The sequence below is a fragment of the Acyrthosiphon pisum genome, chromosome A1, assembly GCF_005508785.2.
Source record: "Acyrthosiphon pisum isolate AL4f chromosome A1, pea_aphid_22Mar2018_4r6ur, whole genome shotgun sequence".
Taxonomy (NCBI): Eukaryota; Metazoa; Arthropoda; class Insecta; order Hemiptera; family Aphididae; genus Acyrthosiphon; species Acyrthosiphon pisum.
Genome location: NC_042494.1, coordinates 162,506,867 through 162,531,290, shown reverse-complemented (window position 1 = coordinate 162,531,290; position 24,424 = coordinate 162,506,867). Strand labels below are relative to the sequence as shown.

Below are 24,424 nucleotides of genomic sequence, written 5' to 3'. Positions count from 1 at the left end.
TAAAAAATTTAAATAAATATTGGATACCTATTATCTAAAAGTATCGTTTATACAGAATTGGATATAAATTATACCTATCTATGATATTGATTATTTACCTAATACATAATTCAGTGAAAATACGTAACTGCTTTATTTTGTAAGAAATGATTATCTATTAATTAATTGTTATTAAGTATTTTCGCAAATTATTATTATGATATTATTTTTTTCATATAATATGGTGTATACATAATATTATTATCCTTATATCTGGATTTGTAGGATTGTAGCTTTAGGTATCTACCATAAATCATAATTATAATATTTTTAGAGGAACTGATTTGCTAATTAGGTGTTAACTTTATTCAGTAAAATATACTATATAATTTACTGAATACTAAAACTATCATAATTTGTGTACTTATTAGAATTAATAATCGAGAAAATAATTAAAAATTAAATTTAAGTAGGTATAACATTAATTAACAATGTCGACATCATAAGAAATTAATTTACTTAGAACCACAGGTACGACTGTTATTTAATTTATCATTAAAATATCATTTTTATTCACATACCTACCTACATAGAAATTCATATTCTGTTAGGTACTTACCTATACCCAGTGGCGTGGCTAACTAATAATTTTCCAAAGACAAGTTACAAATATCCCAAGTATTAATGCATAATAATGTATTAATTTAATATAACAATTATATTTCAAATTGTTATTAACTACCTATTGAGTATATCATATTTACATTTACTTGGGGACCCACCGGCTACCACCCACTCCTCTATTTAAGAAAAATCTCAGAAGCAATTGCCTCTGAAATTATCGTTCACCACGCCACTGGCGTAGGCCTATAGGCAATTGCCTCTGAAATTACCGTTCACCACGCCACTGGCGTAGCCTATAGGCTATAGGTACCTCACTAGAAAATTATTATTTTTTTTATGTATGTTACCTCAGTTTTTTTCTGCAATATTCTTACAATTTTAATAGGAATTGAATTTATAAATTAGGTAGGCATACACAGTATTAGGTTTATAATACATAGTAACATTTTAATAAATAAATTAAATATAATGATGAAGTGTATCTAATAAAATAGCAAAATAGGGTACTTATCGATATGACTAACGTACGTTGTATGTACTATGTACTATTTAACAGCCGTTAGTGTAAATATTAGTGTAAATAATAGGTAAAAAAAAAACACTGAAAACTAAAAGGCACACGTTTAATGTATTAATCCGCCGTAGGTTAAATTAAATATAAACGACGAACTTGGTATAACTTTGATACTTTAGAGTTAAATTATATACTTACGTACAAACCACACGCGGGGTCCACGACCTACCATTTTATATTGCCTACCTGATAATATACTGCTAAAAGCGAATCTTCTGGAGATCGCTGATTGGAATGGCTATATACATTAAAATATAATATAATTTACACTTAAAAACACCACCAATATCCAACATTAAAGTATAGTTTGCATATAAATATAATATGCATATATCAATCTTTATAGTAGTGAGGGGGGAGGCGTGAACTCATAAAATAGTTTGAAAGGGGGCGTGGACCTCAAAAGGTTGAGAACCCTTGAGTTATTTAATAATAAAACAAAATTCTTTCACATATTTACACAGTAAATTCTTCTTAATACGGACCCTCTATAAGACGGAAAAAATCTTACAATGGGAAACATCAACAGTCCTGCATAACCTTTATTAGGTACTTTTTATTTTAGACTCCCTATAACGGAAATTCCTTAAATTAGTAATAAAAATCAATGGAAGTTTAATTCGATACAATTGATTATCTTTGACGTAATAAATGTGTAGTAGGTATTTCGTCAATTGAATGGAAGACGATTTTGTGATATTGTTCGAGTGTGTTGTCTTAATATTGTGTTATCTTGCTGAAATATTATTTCGATACGACGACCTTGTTATTTTGTTGAGTTTGAACTGGAGTTGCATTACTGAATCGTAAAATACCAAAATTAAAAACTTATAATATTTGTGATTTATTTATTTGAATTTAATTAGCTGATTAATTGTATTCCAAATCGTAGTATTTGAAAGAATGTTCATATCTAAGAAAAAAAGTATTATACAGGCATAATATTTCTACTCACACGATTCATTAAGCTGTGAGGAATTGAAAAAATAATTTACTTATCTTCAATGTATACTTTAACATTGTTGTTATAACATATAATATGCAGGGACGCTCTGACGTACTGAGATACAGGGAGGTTCGTGGTCAACTGACCAATTGGGATTTTTCATTTGCCAGACGGATGTATTAAATATTTTTTTAAATAATTAGGGTTCATTTGGGGATCATTATTTATGTATACTAAAAAAATATTAAACCGCATATTAAAATTCTAATACTTTTTATCATCTTAAGCAAAAAAAAAATCACTCATCTATATAAACAACACCAAATATAAAATTTTTAGATTGGTAAATTATTGTGTAAATTGAGCCACTTTTAATCTTGACTATTAGGATACATGATAATTACATGTTAAAATATATTGGCCTGTGACTCGAGTCTACAGCCCACCCTTAAATAGTTTTCGATACCACGCCTAAATAAAAAGCATGCAAAATTCCAAAGATAGCATGCAAATACATGTTAATAATTAACATGCTAAATAATGAAAAAAAAGTTTTAAATTGCAATGTAAGGGGTTGGAGACTGTAGCGGACCTGTGGAGTGCCACGTGGGTGATTGACGTTAGTGGTGAGGTAACCAGAAGGGTAAGATTAACCACAAAAAAAAAAAGAAAAACACAGTTTTATTATCAAATGCGGCGGTCGTGTATTTATTTCAAACAAAATTGTCACAGACACAAACTAATGGTCAACCAAGAAAACAAAAGGTGAATTTCGTGTCTCAACTCGCGGGATCGTGTATCGTACGTACGTGTATACACGGCGCGGCGAGTTCTAGAAAACAAGTCACTCGTACAATCCGGATCACTGAGCGGCCGGCCGACGGTTCCTCGCGCGGGTGTCGCGCGCTGGCATCGTCCGTCGTCGATTGACGGTTTGTTTGAGAGCCACGGCGCGGCTTCTGCGCAAAGGCTGTTTGAATTCAAACAGCTATTGCGCGGGACCGCGTCATACTCCCTCACCAAACCGCCAACGGCGTTGGTGTTCTGGCCGTTGCGGCGTTTCCGGTGTTGTAGTGGGTCGTGTGTGGAGGGTGGTTGTGGTAGACACCTGTCCGCGGGCACGTTTTCCGGCTGTGTTCAGCGGACGTGATCCTGGTGGTGTCTAGTCTTGTCGGGGCGACGTGGGGGGGACTGAAGTATGTGAGGCTGACCTCCATATCTTCAGTGTCAGCCATGCCTGCGGCCGTCTCTCCTAACAGTTCCGCCTCCTCTTCCGGGGATATCTCCATATCCACGGTTTGGGAGGTGCTCTGGCACCTTTGGGAGGTGCTCACGAGCATAGCGTGTGTGATTGTGGGACCACTAGTAGTGTTAACCGGGTCCGTCGTGGCGAACAGATTGTCGGCCGGTGTACTAGTAGCGGTGATGAGTGGTGAGGTGGGTACTACCCACTAGTGAGGCACTAGTCGTTCCTCGAGGTGTTCCTCGTCTACCGGTGGCCCGGTGGTTGGGTTGCGGGATGCATGTCCGGCACCTCGTTGTGTACGCCGGGCACATGGGTGTTTTTGTAGTCCAGGTTAGCCGGCTGTAGTGCCCACCTGGTTAACTTGGAATTTGTATTTTTGGCTCGGTGGAGCCATGTGAGTGCTGAGTTGTCGGTGAATAGGTCAAAACGGCGGGCCTCTAGGTATGGTCTAAACTTGTTGGTTGCCCAGATTATCGCGAGGTACTCACGTTCTACTGCGGTGTACCTTGTTTGCGTATCACTAAACTTTTTGCTTGCGTAGGCGATTATCCGCCTTTCGTCCGGGCTGTCACCCCGTTGGAAAAGGACGGCACCAGCTCCTATCTCGCTAGCATCGGTCTGTAGGCAAAACGGTTTTCCGTAATCCGGTGTCGACAGTTTTGGCGAATCGTACAGGGCGCGTTTTATTTTGGTAAATGCCGCCTGTTCGGTTTCGGTCCACGACCATTTGGTCCCCTGTTTGAGCCTATTCGTTAGGGGTGCTATGGTGTCCGCGTAGTTGTCTAGTGCTGGGCTGGGGGTGGGTGTCCGACCTTTCCAGCACGCTGTTGTTCTCCTATTCGAACCTAAATGAATAGTGCTCGTTGTGTAGTCCCAGGTGACTTCGTTGTGTACGAGAAAATCGTGACCTAGGAGCATGTCACAGTATAAGTTGTCCAGAATGGCTGCGTTGAAGGTGACCATGAGGTCTCCGATTTTGGCTACGAATGTGGAGGTACCATTTGTCATTGTGGTGTGTCCATCCGCCATTCGTACCTGAGTTGGTTGTCCATGTTGGGGGGTGCCATATTTGTGTGCTATGCTCGGACTTACATACGATTTTTGAGCTTGTGAGTCGAGTAGGGCTATTACGGGGCCTGACCTAAATTCGAGTTCGACCGCGGGGGTCGGAATTTTGTCGAGGCATACTCGTTTAGCGTTATTCGACGTTGGTTGTGATGTATAGCTGGGTAACTGGTTCTTAACCGCGTTATCGGTGCTCTGGGGAGCGGTTTGCACCGCCATTACCATAGCATCCGTTTCGGTTACCTCTGTGCTATTGGTGTATACCGTAAGTGTTGACGCCAATACAGCTGCATATCGTCAACAATAATAAATATAATAATAGGTATCAGATAAGGCACGGCGTACCTACTTACTATCGCAGTAATTAAACAAATACGCGAAATATTATATAATGTGATAATAAACCACACACACACACACACACACACACACACACACATCAAATGACAAATAGTCAGTACGAACAAAACGTCTCGACATATACGCGTGTCAACTTTCTTGTGCGGATTTTTTTATGTCAAGTCATAAGACAAATCATTATAGTTAATTGTTTTTTTTTGTGAATAGCGTGCTCTGCCCTATAGCGAGCTAAACATTATTATCGTCCGCGCAGAAAAATTAAAGTTAAAATTTGTACAAACGAATAACGTGCTCTGCATTATAGCGAGCAATATTATTTATTTTTTATGTGATTTATTCAAATTATGTTATTTAACCGATGTATGTATTTTGTATTTTGTGAAATTATTGTAACAGGAAGTACGCTGGCCAGTATACTCTCCACTCCACAGTTGTGAGTACCATATTATTATATTATATTGAATTCTAAATACCTGTCTCTACTGTAATTCAGCAATATTATATTATTTGTAATTACAAAAATGCTGTGAGCACAATATTATTATATTATATTGAATTCTAAATACCTATCTCTACTGTAATTCAGCAATATTATATTATTTGTAATTGCAAAAATGCTGTGAGCACAATATTATTATATTTTATTGAATTTTAAATACATATCTCTATTGTAATTTAGGACATATTATATTATTTGTAATTGCAAAAATGTTATGCAGTAGGTAGCCATATTATTATATTTTATTGAATTTTAAATACATATCTCTATTGTAATTTAGGCCCATGTTATATTATTATTTATTAATTTGCAAAACTGTTGTACATCAGCCCATAATCCATATATTCTAATTATTATTTTGTTGTTATTTTCAAATCTGCTGTAAATCAGAGCATATTAAGTAATATTACCTTGTTGTTATTTGCAAATATGTTGTAAATAAACACATTATTATTATAAAACCTAGCTACTTGTATTGAACTGTAATAAAAACAAATACCAAGAGTTCTTATTAGTTATTGTACATTATTATTAGTATCACTCACATCTATGAATAAATAATTACGAGACGAATACTAAAATCTACACACAAAACTAGACAGTCAGGATCGTGTAATATCTCTGATCACTCCCGGCTCCCACAGTAAGTGTACCTGTTAATTTCGTAGTAGGGGTCGTTGTGTGTGGTGATGATGACCTGCTACTTAACGAAATTTTTGGTTTTTGGACGGGTGATATATCTGATGACGCCGAGTTTATCGAAGCGCGTTTGACGGTTATATCCCCGTCTGTAATGCCAAACGTTGTGTGTGGTGGCGTGGTTGTGTGTGTGTGTGTGTGAGGCGACGGCGTGGACAATTGTCCGTCGACTCATTTCCCGTTTCCCGAACGCGGCGTGTTCCCGGGGCAGTCACTGTTCCAGTGTGGACCTCCACAGTACCTGCACGGGTTGGACGGTTGCGGTTTTCCTGCCGTACCGTCCCGTGTTTTCGTTTGGTGCGTCGGTTGGGGCGGGCGGGTTTGTGTAAATTTTTTGTATGCCGGTTTCGGTTGTTGCTGTGTCGTGGGTTCATCTGGTGTGTATTCCAGGATTCCAGCGATCCGGCGGAGGTCTCCGAAAGTCACTGGTCTTTGCAACCGTATATGCGTGCTGTATTCGTTGCGCGTTAGTCCGGCTATCGTACCGACTAGCTGTGTTTCAGATAGCCCGGTATTGACGCGGCGCGCGAGTTGATTTTTTTGTGTCACGAACTCCGTTAGCGATTGCATTGTTGTTTGTCGGACGGATACTATCTCAGCCCGCAGCCGACATTGTATTTCCACGTTGTCGAACTCTTCTAAAAACTCGGCGCGGAACTCATCCTAGGTGAAGTCCAGTAGTCTGATGGTATTCCACCATGTACTGGCTGCACCCTTCAGCTGCTGTATGACAATATTAGTCCAGGCCGACCTATCTATGCGCGTTTGGAACAATATCGTTTCCGCTTTGTGGATAAATCGTACCAGGTCCTCGGGTGTTGTTCCGTGGAACTCCGGTAACGAATTTTACGCTGCACATACGTCGTCGTATGGTATCAGCGTCGATTGTTGTGACGCATATGTGTGTGTTGAGGAGGGGGCGTGGTATAAGTTCGGTGTGTCGTCAAAACGTACTGAACGTTCGGCGTGATGGCTACCCGTGGACGGTGATTCGCGTGCCGCGGGGTAACTCGTTCCGTATTCCGTGTTGTTCGATAACACAGGGTGGTGGGGGCGGGTCGGTGGTGTTCTGTCTGGCTGCTGTCTCGGTGCTTGGCGAGCCATACCCATTTCTAGGCGTCACATTGTCTCTGCAATGCGACGTTGGTCTTCGCCAAAGCGGGCCATGCAGTCTTCGAGCATGGTTAGTTGCGAATCCAGACTGTGACCATGCGTCGAGTTTTCCGCCCTTTGTCGTACCTCCTCAATTATGGACCGACCCGTTTGGATCATGTCCATGGCTTGTTGGTGTGTGGGTGTGGGTGTGGGTGTTCTATTGTTGGTGTTGTTCAGATTTTGGGCGGGTGATGACTCGACCCGTATTTGCGCGGTTTATCCGGCGTCGGGTGCCTGGCTTGTTGACGAGTTATTTCCGGTCGACCCAGTGGGTTCCGTAGACGTAAACCGGATTTCATTGGCCTGTAGGTTCATGTCCGCGAAATGCTGGGCTAACCGGATCTCCAGATCGTTTTTCGTTCCCGCTTCCGATAACTCACTCTGTCTACACTCGTAGCGTAACTCCGCAGCGGTCAATTCATTCATATATTTTCCCGGCAAAAAAGTGGAACCCATTTTTACAATGAAAAATCACGATAACGTAAAAACGTAGTACTTATCATTACTATACTCAGTGTGAACATTTATACAAACGTAAAGATTCTTTATTTTGCCATAGCAATGTGCACACTGTATACCTTCGGTGTCATGGCTGACTGATTCTCTATTATCGGCCCGCCGCCCAAGAGTGTCCACCCCCTGGTAAAATCCGAGGGACGTGAACATGGGCTACGTCGGCTTGGTTCAGTGGTCGTGAAAAAAATAAATTGTCTTTTGCAGCGGCGTAACGGCCCGTAGTCTTGAATCGGCGAATCTTGATACAGCGGCGGAGAATGTTGTATGGAAGGAGTCACCAGTGTCGGTAGATGCGGGGGATTTACAATAATATTATATGGGAAATCATAGATTGCCGTGTCGATGCCTGCCGACGGACGCGACGGACACGCCCGGCGGCGGCGACCGGCAAACAGCGACGTAACGTTGACACTGGACACTGCCAATTATGGTGGTCGGGGGACAGGTGTTATATGACAATTGCGTGTTCACTGAACATTTGTAGCGCGCAACACTAATAGTATAGGATGTAAGAGCATATTAAATAATACAATCGGTTTGTGGAAAAGCATTGTTATATTGTGTATAATGTAGGAGCATTTTTAAATAATTTGTTTATAAATCAAATATTTATCAGCAATATCACATTGTACATTTATTTATTAAAAAAATATTATGACCAACCTGAATTGGATGAAAGAGAAGTACTAATTTTCTCAAATATTTTTTGTCTTGTAAAAAGAAACAAATAATTCATGTTATTATTTATAATAATAAAATAAAGTAATAAGACTTCATAGTTATATGTATATAGTTATAGTTATAGCTATGAATATATTCGATGACGTTTAAATATGACTAATTTAATTCAGATATCCACTAAACTATTAGGTAAAATATTAATTACGTCAGATTATTAAAAAAGTATATTGTAGTTAAAAATGGGAATAACTTAATATTTCTAGTATGTTACGTAATATGTATTATGTCAAAGTGGCCGAAAACTGTACAGTTATTAATACAAATCAAACTGTGTTCAGGCGCCCACTCATAACATCATTAATTTTGTACTATTTTATTATAAAACTTCGCTGTCCATTCAATGTTTTTCGTAATAGTCTCAGTTATCTGCTTGATAAACGAATCAGGTTCTTTAAAGTAACGTGATGATTTAGTAATAAATGATTGGAACTGTAAGGAAAAAAAAACATTTGAATGAACCTTTGGTTTTTAACAAAATAAATTGTTCTGTTAATTACCTCTTCTAATTCTTCTTTAGTTTTCATTTGAGACGCAATATAATTTACATATACACCTAACACATATATTTCGCCGCCTTGTTGGTAGCTAAAAATATAAAATTAAAACAATAGGTAATAAGAACTTTCAATTTATTTTAATTTGTTCATACTACATAATATGAATATTGACAATAACAAAATAAAATTTCACGTTAACTCACTATTCATATATATCTGAAATTTTGCAATAAAAAAATTCTTTTGCTACTAAAAATCCAGCTTCATTTAACGTTATAGATTTGAATACTGCGGAAGCGTAATTTCTGGGAATAATAGATTCATCAAGTGACCAATTCAAATATCTAAATCAAAAACAATGTTAAACATTATTGTATTGTCTGTATTAAACGATATTATTACCTGAGTAGTAACGATTCTATTGAAGTAGATCCTAATGCGATGATCATATAATTTCTATCAGTCTCAATATTGGAACGCTGAAAACGTTCCCATAAAAAATTCCATTCTTCTTCACATCCATATTGTATAGCCCGAATCCAAATAGTGGTTTTCAGATCTTTAGGCATACTAATATATTTGGATTACAGTTAGTATTTTATTCAATTAAACTTCGATAAAACTCACATGTTATTATTGTCTGGGTCTATACTTTTCATCCACTTTCTAAATATGTCCAAAACTCGTTGGATACAGTCCTTTGTTTGGTATTCGCAAGCTCTGGAAATCACGAGACTTTGAAGTTGTATGTTTTCATAACCATTAACTTTCTCGTCCATGTTTCTGAATTTGCTATACACACACGACAACATATCCCGCATATTGTTCTGAAACCATATTTCATTAAAGAACGTCCATACGACAAGTAAGTACAACAGGTAAATATTCAAAATCTAATAAAATTAGTATGGAGTTCGGGACATGAACTATAAATAGTTTATGTTTTAATTTATTTTAATGTTTTGGTAAAAAATTCAAAAAATATATTTTTTTATTTAATTATTTAAAAAAAATTGAAGATAGCCTTTTTGTAGAGTTAATTTTTCTGAAAATTTGACGTTTCGACATTTTGATTTCGTTAGTTTCCTGATTTTTAATATTTTTCCTAGTTCCTAGAAAAACAGTGAATTATTTATTCTATTTAATTCTATAGTGGTATGAAATATGTGGCCCGTGACCCGCGTCCTCGTTCGGCCCGCGAACGCTTTTAGTGTGGCTCGCAATAGCATATTATTTTACTTCTTGAAAATTTATTGATGACATTTTAAATAATTATTGTACGAAAAATCAATATTTACATCTTTGTAATACCTATTATTAAATACGGTTATATAATATAAATATATATACATAATTATAATCAATAGATATAATAAATTTATTTTGTTTATTTTGAATTTTGTAAAAAAAGGTGTTTTGTCATTTAACTTATAAATACTAACAAGTTAATATTATTATAATTTTTAATATTTGATATTATAATCTTGTAACGTTTTCTGATAATATTTGATAAATAACTTATTGATTAACAATTATCTGTCGTCTGATAACAATTAAACAATTATTCAATTGATTAAAAATTACAATTACAAAATATCATGTCTACCATTTCATTTTAACAATGAAATAATTATTTCTACTTTTTAGTTTTATTATAAATTCTAAATTCTAAATCGTAAATGTATTTTTAATATTGGTTATATTGTAATAGCTCAATATCTTAATAATACTTATAAAAAAATTACAAAGTAACAAAGATCAACACGTGATTTGAATTTTAATTATTCTCTACTCATAAAAGTAGGTACCTATTATATTATTTAATAAAATTGTATGGGTCAAACAAATTTTGCAGTACCTATTACCTACATAAAAAATTGTTTTGTATTTAATGCATGACAAATTATATAGGTATCATCACAGCATATTGATACGCATCCACCGCTCTTTACTTCGCCTATATCGTAGTTCTCCACTTCTTATTGGCTGTCAATCATATACATACATATATAACATAAAACAAAATCAACCAATGAGAAGTGGAGCTACTGCTCCAAAACTAGTACAACTGTGATGATACCTATATAATTTGTCATGATTTAATGTATGAGTAATACTTTCACGGGATTATCAGATTTAACACAATTTCTTTGAAGATATTCTTGGAAATATGTTTGAACAATTATGAATACCTCACCTACCTACTTATCATTTTTTGGTAAGTTATAATTATTTTATTACCTATTCAACTATATTTTATTATGATATCATTCTTTATAAACATTTGGTCAGTAGTTTGATGCCCAAAGAAAATCAAAAAATAAAACATCAAATAACATTTTAAATTTCTCAAAACATCAAATTACTTAACTAGAAAATTTGTAAAATAAAATATAATGAGGATTTAAATTAAATGGCAAAAAAACTTTTTTATTACAATGTGAGTATTATTTGTTTTAAATTAATTTATACTCAACCCAATTATTATATTATATTGTTATTGTTATTGGAGAATAATCTAAGCTAAGCGGTTAGATTCAATAAGCATATCACTATTGCTTGGTACCTTGCCATTTAATAGTAGTAATCTGTAATAGTACTACTAATCAGTAGTTACCCAGAGTATACCCAGAGTATACCCAGAGTATGCATATTTATGCATATATACAACCATCAGAAGACTAATAGTAGTATCCAGTTCATCTCAAATATAAAAAACGGGGGTAAGTGGATGTCGCTCTGCTGTACAGTAGATTACAAGTGGGTCACTATATAATGGTTGGTATTAAATTTGAATTCAATGATATAATATCATTGTATTAGAAAAACGATTCTGAGCGGAGACGGTATGTCGGTCTATAGGTATAAGACATATTATATACTTCTCTATGGTATTAAAAAAAATTTGACCTATAATAGGTAGGTACTTATAATAAATTCCAAATTAATCAAATCACAATATTCATTAGGTATTTCATATAACGCGTTATACATAAACAACAAACTGTGATAGTATCATAGATATATAATAGAATACTTTAGAAGTTTCATGTACCCACGAATAATATTATACAATCGCAACAAAATAACTAAAATAGTTATTCTAGGTATTTTAATATGTAATTTCGTCCAAATTATAACTTAAAATGAGTATAAAAATAAATTGTGCTTATGTGTTTTTAGATTTTTTTGGTAACAGTGTAAACTACTTACGTGGAATCTTGTTTTAAATTTTCAATCCTTAGATATAAAAGTTGACCATTTTATAAATTTTTAACTAGAAAATAATTATTGAATCTTAAATTTGATAAATTTTGTCAAAATTCGATCTTTAAATGCTTATAAAAAAAAATTGTGCTTATGTATTTTTAATATTTTTCAACTGCTATTGTAACAATATATCAAGAACCTTGCATTAAGTTTTCACGCTTTTTTAAATAAATGTATTATGTATACTATGTATTGTATAACAATAACTGTTAAAACTTTTATAAATAATACGTTTTTTTTGATTTGTACTACTTTCTATTTAAAGAAATGTATTAGGAATTATGATGTAGACTATGCATCAAATGTAAGAACAGTCAAAATTATGTAAATTAATTAACAATTCTGAATATTATATTCTTTAATATTCTTTTAAAGTGAGCGTATGAAGTTTTATAGTATAAAATGTAAAAAATAATATATATTATAATATTCTGTTACTAATTAGTAATTACTATAATGAATAAAATAAAAACATAGTATTTTAAAATTGGAATTTAATTAATAATGTCATGGATTTTATACGGACATTTTTCCAGCCCCCCCCCCCACCACGATTTCAAAAATTTTCATCAAAACGTTACAAAAGGTTTATAAGTCGTTTGTGAAGGTTTGTAAAACAAACATTTTCGTTTGTAAATAAAACCAAAAAAAGTTATGGGCAATTTGGGGTGGAGGAAATTTTATGTTTTTACAAACCTTTACTAACGAATTACAAAGATTGAGCTGAAAAAAGTATCAGTTTTCAAAATTGCACGGGTTTTAGCCATTACTCCAGCCCCCCCCCCCCCCCACCCTGAAATGGGCATAACTTTTTTATGTTTTCTTTACAAACGAAAATTTTGTTTTTACACACCTTTACAACTGACTTACAAACGATTGAGCTGAAAAAAGTTTGGGTTTTCCAAATTGCATGGGTCTAAGCCATTTCTCCAGCCTTTTCAAAAGTAAAAATAAATATTAAAAAGCAGGAGATAAATAAAATTAAAATGTTGAAACGTCATTATTTTCAAAAAAATTAACTCTATAAAATGGCTATCTTCAATTTTTTTTTTTAACAATTTAATAAAAATACATATTTTTTTAAATTTTTTACCAAAACATTAAAATAAGTTAAAACATCAAATGTTTGTAGTTCTTGTCCCTGTGAGTCTTATTTAAAAACCAGAATTGAGACATCTCCTTTATTTCAGGAGATATTGCAATGGGTAAATCCTCACGAGACAATCTGTATGTCTTCAACAATATTTTTTGTACGTATACTATAAGTTATAACTGTGTTATTCGTGGATAAATTAATAGCTCATTGTTAGAAGTCCTAGACGTTTGTAATTAATAATAAAATAAGAAATGCCTTTTAAACTAACTTGGAACACTGCATGTTTCGGAGTCCTTTTCAGTAAATCATCAATCTTCCTCCAACCGTTGAGAGCAGCAAACCACGGTGTATACTCTATTTCATGTCTTAGATATTTCAAAAGTTGGAACGTGATTTCGTAGTCCAATTGACCGATTTGTGAAAAGCTAAGCGAATCCAAGATCAGCTGTACTCGGTTTAACGTGGGTATAGTTTCGTATTTGGATGGATCGTTCAGCGTACAAATGATACCCATCCAGTTTCGTGTATCGTAAAACACTCTGAATAAAACTACAAAAACATATTATAATGAATATAGTATTACTATTATATTATAATTTATCAAACGATTAAAACGATTCGATTCAATAATAGCCCTATAATAATATAAGACCTACCTGTCATCTGCATGTTATAGATGACCCACTCGTTGTCTTTGGCCAATGGCGTAGTGAGGTTGTTGTTTTCACAATTCAACCAGAATGTCGCATTTGTCTGGTTAAAGTCCCCAGAAGTTGTCATAGTGATTGGTATCCACCAACAGGTTTTATTGTCCGTTCCGTGTGATTTGATAGTTAGATACCTTTCCTGCAGCATTAAGTACGTATAGTATTATATTAAAATATATTTTGAAAAACATTAAATCTCATCAACATATTTTAATAAGAAATCCAATTATTTTTGCTCGTGAGTTTACCTGTGACAATGTAACCGTGTCCGCAGAATAATCCCGGACGACATTCAATACGGGATAACCTGTTTGCAACGCCCATGTGTCCATTATTTGTTTCACGGTTAGATTTTTCTCCAAAGTTCCTTGTCGGTGTGCTTCCTCCGTCAATAAGCTCCACAAATCATCCGGTTCGGCATTGGACAATTTGTATTTGTGTATGTAGTTTCTAATGCCTTGTTTGAATGTATTCTCGCCAAGGAACGTGTTCATCATATGGAACAAAATTGCTCCCTTTGCGAACGTCATCGGGTCCATCGAAATTGGTGCTATTTCATCGGGCTTTTCTATGGCTACCGACAACGGGTGTGCCGATTGAAGCGAATCGGGGTCCAAAACGTCTACAAAGTTTTTAACGTTTTTGACTTGGAAATATTTTGAATCGGGGAACAGCTATATAGTATGAAAAAAAATAAAACAATAATATGATTACGTTTTTCCATACTAAATTAGATATTAATAACCGTCTGACGGTTATGAAACTTACGGTATCCACTCCGCGTTGTGCTGCATACTCGGTAAATCCTTCATTCAACCAAAGGCCGGTCCACCATTTCATGGTAACGAAATCACCAAACCATTGATGACACAGTTCGTGAGTCATGAATTGGGCTACTTCATATACGCCAGCAGTTGTGGCCACGTCCGGATCGATTAACAAACAGTTCTCTCTAAATAATAATTATTTAATATGATTTTACGGCGGGGAATGGGTACGACGGTACTAAACGATATTATATGTTACAGTTGAAACTTGAAATCTGTAATATCCAGTTTTAACTGGATAATACTTTACAACCCCCGTTTATTAAAACTGATTTTGACTAATTAAAACTAGAATAATATTAACATCAAGATTAAATGTTTAAATTAAAGAGAGATTGTTAAGTGGATGCCGCTCCCTCGTGCAGTAGGTTACAAGTGGATTGGTGTATAATTGATGGTGTTTAATAAGGAACTAAGACTTTTAAGAAAAAGAACATAGACCTTATAAGCGGACTGTATACGTTTATTTACGATATAGTAACAACTGTGGAGCCGCTCGTTGTGCTCGGTACAATCTTCGATACGCGACTGGTTACATATAATATGAGATAAATAAGGTCTCTGTCAAGACAGCGAACGATAACACGACTCGAGCGCTAACAGATGGTATTAAATTTTAATTCAATGATTTTATACATTTCTATACGAAAAATGATTCTGAGTGGAGCTAGTTTGTCAGTGTGGATATTGTTTATTATATTTATATTGTCAATAGTTAATAGTTATTATTAATATAGTAGTCACTAAGTTGAATTAATATTAAAAAAAATTACAACAAAATAACTAAAATCTTTATTATTTAATATATTATTTTTTCAAAATTAGAACATAAAAACTACAAAAAAATAAACCGTGTTTTTATATTTTTGAGATTTTTTGGTTATAGGATAACCTACTTAATCGTGGAACCTTTTGTTAAATTTGTCAAAATATGTTGTCAAAAATTGAAATTTAAATGCTTATGAAAATAAATTGTGCCTATGTTTTTTTTAATATTTTTTAACTATAATTGTAACAATATCTGAGAAGGTTTGTATTAAATTTTCAAGCTTTTTACCTAAAGAATACAATTTTATTGACATCTATAGAAGAAAAACCCGAAAAAATTTAAAACTGATAACGTCTGTACACATCTCAAAGATACCAAAATGTTTGCTGACGATTTAAAATCTTCCGGATAATTGAGTCAGTAACTGATTGTTTTACCCTCCAAAAAGAGCTAGATGCATAGATTCATCAATGTAGGTAAATGCCAATCTATGTCTTTTGCCCGTAGTAGAAATATTCTTCACTACACGAACTTGATAAACAGGTCAAGCATTAATATTGTTACTATGAAGAAAGACTTGGGTATTTTTTTATGTCCAAATCTCGATTTTCATTACCATATTGAGGCTGTTTGCTGTTGTGCATTAAAGATGCTCGGCTTTGTCATACGCACTTCTAAAGAATTTAGGCTCTCTAGTTCTCTCAAAGCTTTATATTGCTCCCTTGTACGGCCTCTTTTAGAATATTCTTCCATTTTGTGGTACCCTTTTACGGCAGCAGACTCTTCTTGCATTGAGAGGGTCCAGAGGCGTTTTTGTTCTTCGGCGTCATTTATTTTACAAATTCCACATCCACCACATGATTATTGGCCAGTGATGAATAAACTTGGACTCTTGTCCCTGGCAGATAGAAGAGTTGATGCTAACTTGGTATTTTTGCATAAGCTGATTGATGGACGTATGGATGCTCCCTCTCTCCTTTCTCTAATTAATTTTAAAGTTCCCTTTCGCTTAATAAGGTCTAATTCTCCCTTTGTTTTTCCTTTCCACAGCACCAACTATGGTAGAAATAATCCAATGCATCGTATGATGCGCATTTGTAATGAGCACCTATACTTCTCTTAGTTAGTTCTATTTTGTTGTTGATTTTAATTTTGATACTTAATCTGTTATTACCTATTACTGTTTTTACGTGTTTTTACCTTTGTTTAATTATTGTTTTATTTTTATTGTTTTTTTTGTTTTGGCGTTTACCTATTTATTGTTATAATATTCATATTCATTACTACAAATTGTATTGTACCATTGGGCTCTTAGCCCGTTCATAAATAAATAAAGTCATAAAGTCAAAATCTTTAAAAATTGTATCTAGCAGATGCAAATATAAACATTCAGTGAATATGTCTAATCTATGGTAATTTATTTTAGAGTTACACAGAAAACCAAAATCATTTTGTCGAAAACAGATTTTGCTTAAAAATACCGCTTTTCCATATTTTTTTTTTGTTTTTTCCGACGATTTTGAAAATCATTGGATTCATTTTTCCATCTGAAGTTGAAATTCAAAGTATTATTTCGACTATTTATTGTGTACACAGAAACAAAAAATAAAAAAAAATAATAAAAATAGAAATAAAACACCCATCATTTTATCACAATATATTGATTAATATTGACAAATCAATATATTCATCTCCCCGCTCTAAGCTAGTTTCAACTGAAATGTAAGTGTTAAAAATAAGAAATACAACGTGTGTGACTATAGGTGTTAGAATTAGAACTATAGACGGATTTCTAGACAAACCCTATAAACAAATTAAATAAAAAATAATCAATATAAAACAATATCGACTACCTATATCAATACATTCATCGTTCCAATCAGAATCTAAAATAAAAAACACACATCATTGTAAAATCAATACATTCATCGCTCCACTCAGAATCTAAAATTAGGCGTTATGATTAAAAAAAAAAATTGTTATACTGCGTATACACAGAAAAATAGATGTATTATTAAATCCTCTATGCAGTAAAAAAAACCTAATTGAAATTCGAGGTCATGCATTTGAAATATTCTTTTTTATCTTAATCGTTGATCACACTGTATGTCAACCGTCAGCGGTAGTGTTACGAGACTCGATAATAATATATAAGATGAATAACCAAATCACAATATTATGTGATTGACCATGAACAGTCCTAAAATGACACTAAATATTTAATATAGAGATACGTGGTGCTCGTTGGCAGACGTTCCAAGTACTTGGTACAAAACAACCCATGTGTACTGCAGTATTAATATATTATAGTCCCAATAATCTGTGTACATAATAACCATAATATGCTGAAAATATTTATTTAAGAATCCTTTAGACTATAGTCGAATAAAAATGTAAACTATATTCGTGGAGATGTATCCTAAATTAAAACTAGAAATTCGATTTACAGACATTTTCGATTTAATATAATGAATAATAATTATATTATATATATTAATATAATATCATACAATATTGATAACTGTAAAATACGACGCACTTCAATATTATAGTATTATATTCTACTGGTGTTAACAAATTTTCATTTTACGTACTGAAATGTGGCGAGACCCCAATTCTCCATAGAACCTGAAGAAAAATCGGGTATGGCCGCCATGTCTTGTTTGTGCAGCGGGAATTTTTCATCGAAATAATCCTCGTGGTATTTCAGGATCTTCGGTCCCAAGTTAATGGCAAATTCTGTTTGATTGGCTAAGTCCTTCTTGCATATAATACGGTACTTCACTTGGTCATTTTCACTATTTGCTTCAGTGTATACGAAATCTGACACCATGTATACTACTAAATAAGTAGACATCGGTGGTGATTCTTCAAATTCGTCGACAACATAATCTGCATTCGAAGGGCTATAACAGTGAATCACCAATTTCTATATTATAATATCGTATAAAATTATTCAATTAATTTTACTTTTACGATAAACAGTTTATTCTTTCACTTTATTATCCTGTATAAATTAGACTTACCAGTTTATTTGATTCATCAATTTCATATTACTTATCGAAGTCAATCCTTTTTTATGACTCAACCTTATCTTGAATGTTGCTTTATACCCAGGCTCGTCAAAACAGGGAAAAGCTCTCCGTGCGCCCAATGGCTCGAAATATGCTATGGCTAACCATCTGCGACAAAATATTATGTTTTTACAGTATTAGAGTGTTATAAACCCATTTCAGTTAGAAGAAGGAAATCGTAATATAAGAATTTCTTATTATATCTCTTTTGTACATGTATCTATGTAAGTATGTGTCCATCTATATTATTATTATATGTTGTAGACCATATGGAAAATTAGTTTTTTTTTGCAAAATGACTAAGCTCTTTGCAACAGCCTGCTGTTTTTCAGGCTCATTGCATACAGACTACCAGCAGTTAGGTCTTTATGAACTACAATCATTTTATGGTAACAACCATTTTAATTATTTTATTTTAAGGGTTATTGATGATAACACGGTACATTATATGTAACATGTAAACTGAAAAATCATATACGGTAATTCATTATTTATTACTTATGACTTATTAATTTTTTACTAATATTTGTTATTAAACACTTTTTAAAATATTTCATATTTTTTTTTTTTTTATTGATCTTATAAAAACAACTCGGCAGCAAAGGCCATTAGTTCACAATTATTAATGACAATTTAGATTATATACATCATAGATACAATTATATTTTGTTAATCAAATTAGTAAGTTTAAGAAATTTAAGCGTTATTTTGTTCTGGTCAGGATGTGGTCCGAGAGATGAGTCAAGGGTTTCGGTCAAGTTGAGGTCCATTCGCTCCTGGTCGTAAACATGACATTCAGTCAAGATGTGTTTGACGGTGAGAAGTTGGCCACAGGCTGCACAAAAGGGGGGTTCGTCATTAGACATGAGATATCTGTGGGTAAGTCTAGTATGTCCTATTCTTAAACGATTTAAGGCGGTTTCTTCTTTTCGATTGAGGTTGGAATTATTCCATCTGAAAGTTGTAGACTTGATCTGGTTTAATTTAGTATTCTGGCTATTCCAGGATGTGTGCCATTTTTTTCTAATATATGTTTTTAATGTGTTTTTAAAGTCTTCGTAGGTTATGAAATCTAGTAATGGCGTGTTCGTGTCGGAGATGGCCATTTTGGCATATGTATCCGCGGTTTCGTTACCTGGGGTACCGGTGTGCCTTGGAATCCATGTTAGTATAATTTGTTTTTTTTTTTGTTTAGCTTTGTCAATTTTATTTTGGATAAGAATGGCAATGTCACAGGGGTGGGTTTTGTTTTTAACACTGTTTATGGCGCTAAGGGAATCACTGAGAATTAAAAAATTGGTGTGTGTTGAGGTGTTTATTACTTCAATGGCTTTTAGAATTGCTAGAGCTTCCGCGGAAAAGACACTTTCAAGGAATCCTTGACGACTTCAAGAACTTTCAAAAAATTTACACCGACGCCTCAAAGTCACGCAATGGGGTTGGAATTGCAATCATACTCGAAAATCAAAAGTTAACTTTCAAGCTACCCAATGATTGTTCAATATTTAATATTGTAATGTAATATTTTTTATAATATTTCAATTTAATTTAATATTTAATATTTAAATTTTTTTTTTTTGTTAGTAATATATAATGAAACTATAGTAATTCAATAGTAAAACTGTACATATAATAAATTAATAAGTTATAAGTAAAACATATCTAAATAATAAGATTGAAAAAATGTAGGATTTAAATATAATTCTATGGAAATTATTTTTGAATATTATGCATTGGTTAGAACTAAATGATGGTTTAGCGATTGCAAGTAGCGATAGAATATCAGGGGAATCAACTGAGCCATTTTATTAAAACGACGTCTGTTAGTTAGGGAATTTAACATTGGTTTAGTACTACAACGGTATTCTGCAAAACTTAAAAAGACATTTTGAAAACAATTAGGCCGATCAATGTTAGTTTTTTTTATGAGGATCCCAAATAAATGATGCAAATTCTAGGATTGAACGAACAAGGGAAGTATAGAGCATTGTTAATGTCTTAATATTTTTGAAGTCGTGGGTATTACGGTCAATAAAGCCCAATATTTTAGATGATTTATGACAAATATAGTCGATATGAACATTATAGGATAGAATAGAGGAAAATATAACACCTAAATCTTTTATAAAATGGACTTGATCCAAAAATGACGAATTTATGGAGTAATTAAAATGAATAGGAAAATGAGTTTTATAGAGCTAGACATAGTTACAATTCTTGAAATCAATAGAAAGCGAATGATTTTGGCACCAGTTACTAAAATTATTCAAATTGTTTTAGAGGAATTCAGTGTCTGAGATATTGTTAATAATTTTTAATAATTTTAAATCGTCCACAAAAAGTAAAAATTTGCACGAATGAAAATATTGTGATACATTGTTAATAAATATGTTAAAGACCCGTGGGGAAAGGTGCCCGCCCTGAGGAACGCCAGAGTTAACAACAATAGGATTGGAAAGACAGTTGCAGAATTTTAAAATTCGGGTACCATGAGAGAGATAGGATTTTATCCATGATAGTAATGGGTTAAAACGCCAAAGTTTTCTAATTTCTTTAATAATAATGAATGATTGGAGCCGTCAAATGCTTTATGTAAATCAGTATAAATCGACCTGGCAGCTGTTTTCGATGGAATCAATAAGAAAAGTATGAAATTAATTAAGATTTGTATGGAAGGCCCGATCTAAAACCATATTGTTCGTTAATAAATGCATTTTTAAATATAAAGTTAATTTTTGGGGCGATTAATTTTTCGAAAAGTTTTGGTATTGACGAAAGTAAGGAAATTGGTCTATACTTGATTATATTTGATTTATCACGTGATTTAAGGATTGGTTGGATAAAACTGGATTTCCATTTGAGGCGGAAAAGTAGACGAGTTAAGAGATAGCTTAAATAACAAATATAGGAGAACAGATAATGAGTAACAACAATTATGTAATATTATAGGTGGAATTCTGTCAGGACCTGATGAGAGTTTTGGTTCAAGTGAATAGAGCCCATCAAACACATCAGCAAGAGATAGAGATTTCATACCCATTATCAACAGATGTGTTGTTTAAATACACAATTTGTGGAATATTATTTTCATTCATTCTAGATCTAATGAAATCCCGAAAATGTTAAGGATTAACAAACAACGTTTATTGGATACGTGAAAGATATTTTGAATAGGATAATTTAGATTCAATTTTTATTTTTGAACGTAAATCGGCAAAATAATTAATGTTAGACAAACTATAAAAGATTAAATCGAGTAAAGAACCCGATAAATTGTAATGGCTATTAAATTGACGACAATTATTATAAGCAGCACCGTCTAACACAGTTGCAGCCCGGTTACAGACATGTAACGTGCTTAACTACTACAGTTGAATGGATGGAAGTATTTTGAATAAAACCACGAAGATGATTGTAATATTTGTATTTTTTTATACTCAAATGTAATGATTACGTCTATTAGAATGTTCCAAGTCCAAATAACTAATAGTTAAATTTTAAGTTAGCGAGTTGTGACTAAGTATTTAGCATTAGTGACTTTTCTGGTTGAGGCTGGTTGCCTGGTTGCTCGTATGATGAACGCTTGCCCATCAGCTCTCCTCGATGGGTCCCTGCCCCTTCTATACTTCGCACGACCATACATGGTCATCCTGCGGTTGGGCCTAGCGTGAGATAGTCACATGCTTTTGCACAAGCCAGAAGTCTAACATATATTTATTGTTATTGTGGATTCTGTGGTCTTATTTACTACAACATCGCAATGCCTACCCGGGCATAATATATTTTTTTTATATACGTAGTTATAATATATCTATTGACGCACGCCGCTCATGGTCACGCGCTCGATATTATTATACGCGCTGTATATATAGTTCAGTCAAGGAATGAGGTGTAGAGTGCGTGAGCAGTTAACTTAGCGATTCCTTCAGGATTTTGTTCAGGGGGCTTAGGTTGTAACATACCAAAAGTCCTGACACCTAGGTGGTGACCCGTTGGGGGAGGGGAGTAAAGTTACGCATTTTGGTTATTTCGCTTATATATCGAAAACGGTGCATCGGAGGGAAATTTTTTTTATAACAAAATAAAGCTCATGAAATTATATAAAACTTTTATATTTTATGTTTTTTTCGAATTCTTAACCGTTATCGAGATACACCTTCAAAAAAAGTAGAATATTACAAAATAAAATCATTTTACCTCACTATATTCGTCAAACAATCCATCATATTGTCTACCATATTCGTTTTTTTTTATTTTTACTTTGCAACACCTCTCCTTGGATATGAAAAAAATGTTCCTACATTACAAAATTTGAAAGTTGGCAACACTAGTCATGACTCTCCCCAAAAAAACATCAAGATTAGGGCCTTCGTGTTTATTTAAAAAAAAATATATGCAGAAATTGCGTTTTTACTTTTTTTTTCAATTTATCCTTGCAATAAAAGTGTTATACAACATATTATATTACATATTCTACTTTTATAAATTTAAAGTACATCACCATTTGTTCATAAAATAATAATTTAAATCCAACTTCTCAGAATATTAATAGCAATTATAAACTTAATGATTGACTATAATATTGTTAGCTAGTAATAAATATATATATAACAGTAAATAATTTTAAATGTTTGAGTGTTCGACTTGTCAATCCGTTACCCGTATGTCTATATAATATGTTATGCTTGCTACGGCATAGCTAATCATTAATTCGGGTTCTAATAATTACTTGGTACAAAATACTATGATACACACAACGTTAGACATTTGATTCCGTGTTTCTTAAAATAGTACTCGGAGTCAGAAATTATCAAACAAGCAGCAATGACCTTTTATAACCCCTCCTCTAATTACGACCTGGTTGAAAAGGCTGGGAAGATGTGTTTCTTGAAATGGTATCGCAAAATGACCCAAATTTTGGGTCATTCGTTAACTGGACTAATACGATATTGTAGCACTATTACTACTACAGTACTACTACACACGTAGGTACTGTATGTGCGGTACCATCGATATTATTATTATTAATGTTACCTACGCGAGCGTGTATATATTTATATTTTTTATATTAATGTGTCGAGTTTTCAGTTTGTAACTTCCAAGACTTTGAATATTTTGTTAATTTTACTTAAAATTGTGGAATTTGAAGGTGAAGATAGACAAGAGCAGGTGGAACATTTCCAAGCAGTAGGTATAATAGTTCCATTAGATTGAGAGAAACAGTTAGCATGAATACTAGATTTTTACAAGAAGAACAAGTAATGAATGAAGCATTAAGAGTCATTGCTTTTAATCATATATACAAGTTGATAGAAGAAGGCATGTTAAGGAACGATTCTAGTTTAGCAGCCAATCGATTTTTTAAATTTTTTTTTTTCAAATTGTGTGCTTTAGGGTGCTTTATAAGAACATAAAAAAAAAGCCCGTGCAAACTTTGTTTTTAAGTTATTGGTGAAATACTTCAAAAACTAAATTTTTTCGTTGCGCGCATTTTTTTTTTTTAAATAAATACTTAGAATAGAATATTTTTAAATTTTTTTTTCAAAATGTGTGGTTTTTAATGCTTAATAGATTGGTGAAATCAAAACTTACCTATCATACTTACTTTTTTGCACGTCAACATTGAAAATAATATTGTTTGCGTGTAGTATGGGCAAGCCTATACGCGTGTTGTGGCACTCGTCGCTACGCTCCTCGGCGCCGTCGCTCCACTCCGTAAATCGAAAATATCCCTCGACTTGCACAACTTTAAAAGTAAGTATGATAGGTAAGTTTTGATC

At 33.4% G+C, this 24,424-nt stretch overlaps 1 protein-coding gene across 1 annotated transcript in view; it reads right to left on the bottom strand.

The window, feature by feature from the left end:
- Window positions 1-8,636: 8,636 nt before the first annotated feature.
- Window positions 8,637-24,424, bottom strand: part of LOC100161354 (aminopeptidase N) — a 150,543-nt gene continuing 134,755 nt past the window's right edge. The window contains exons 2-11 of the mRNA XM_029488734.1: window positions 18,165-18,476; window positions 14,743-14,926; window positions 14,223-14,648; window positions 13,924-14,113; window positions 13,536-13,816; window positions 9,529-9,728; window positions 9,304-9,471; window positions 9,105-9,245; window positions 8,902-8,989; window positions 8,637-8,833 (exon numbers count right to left, since the gene is read on the bottom strand). Coding sequence (XP_029344594.1) covers window positions 8,702-8,833; window positions 8,902-8,989; window positions 9,105-9,245; window positions 9,304-9,471; window positions 9,529-9,728; window positions 13,536-13,816; window positions 13,924-14,113; window positions 14,223-14,648; window positions 14,743-14,926; window positions 18,165-18,476 — 2,122 coding nt within the window. The 3' untranslated portion in view covers window positions 8,637-8,701. The remainder of the gene's footprint in view (window positions 8,834-8,901; window positions 8,990-9,104; window positions 9,246-9,303; window positions 9,472-9,528; window positions 9,729-13,535; window positions 13,817-13,923; window positions 14,114-14,222; window positions 14,649-14,742; window positions 14,927-18,164; window positions 18,477-24,424) is intronic.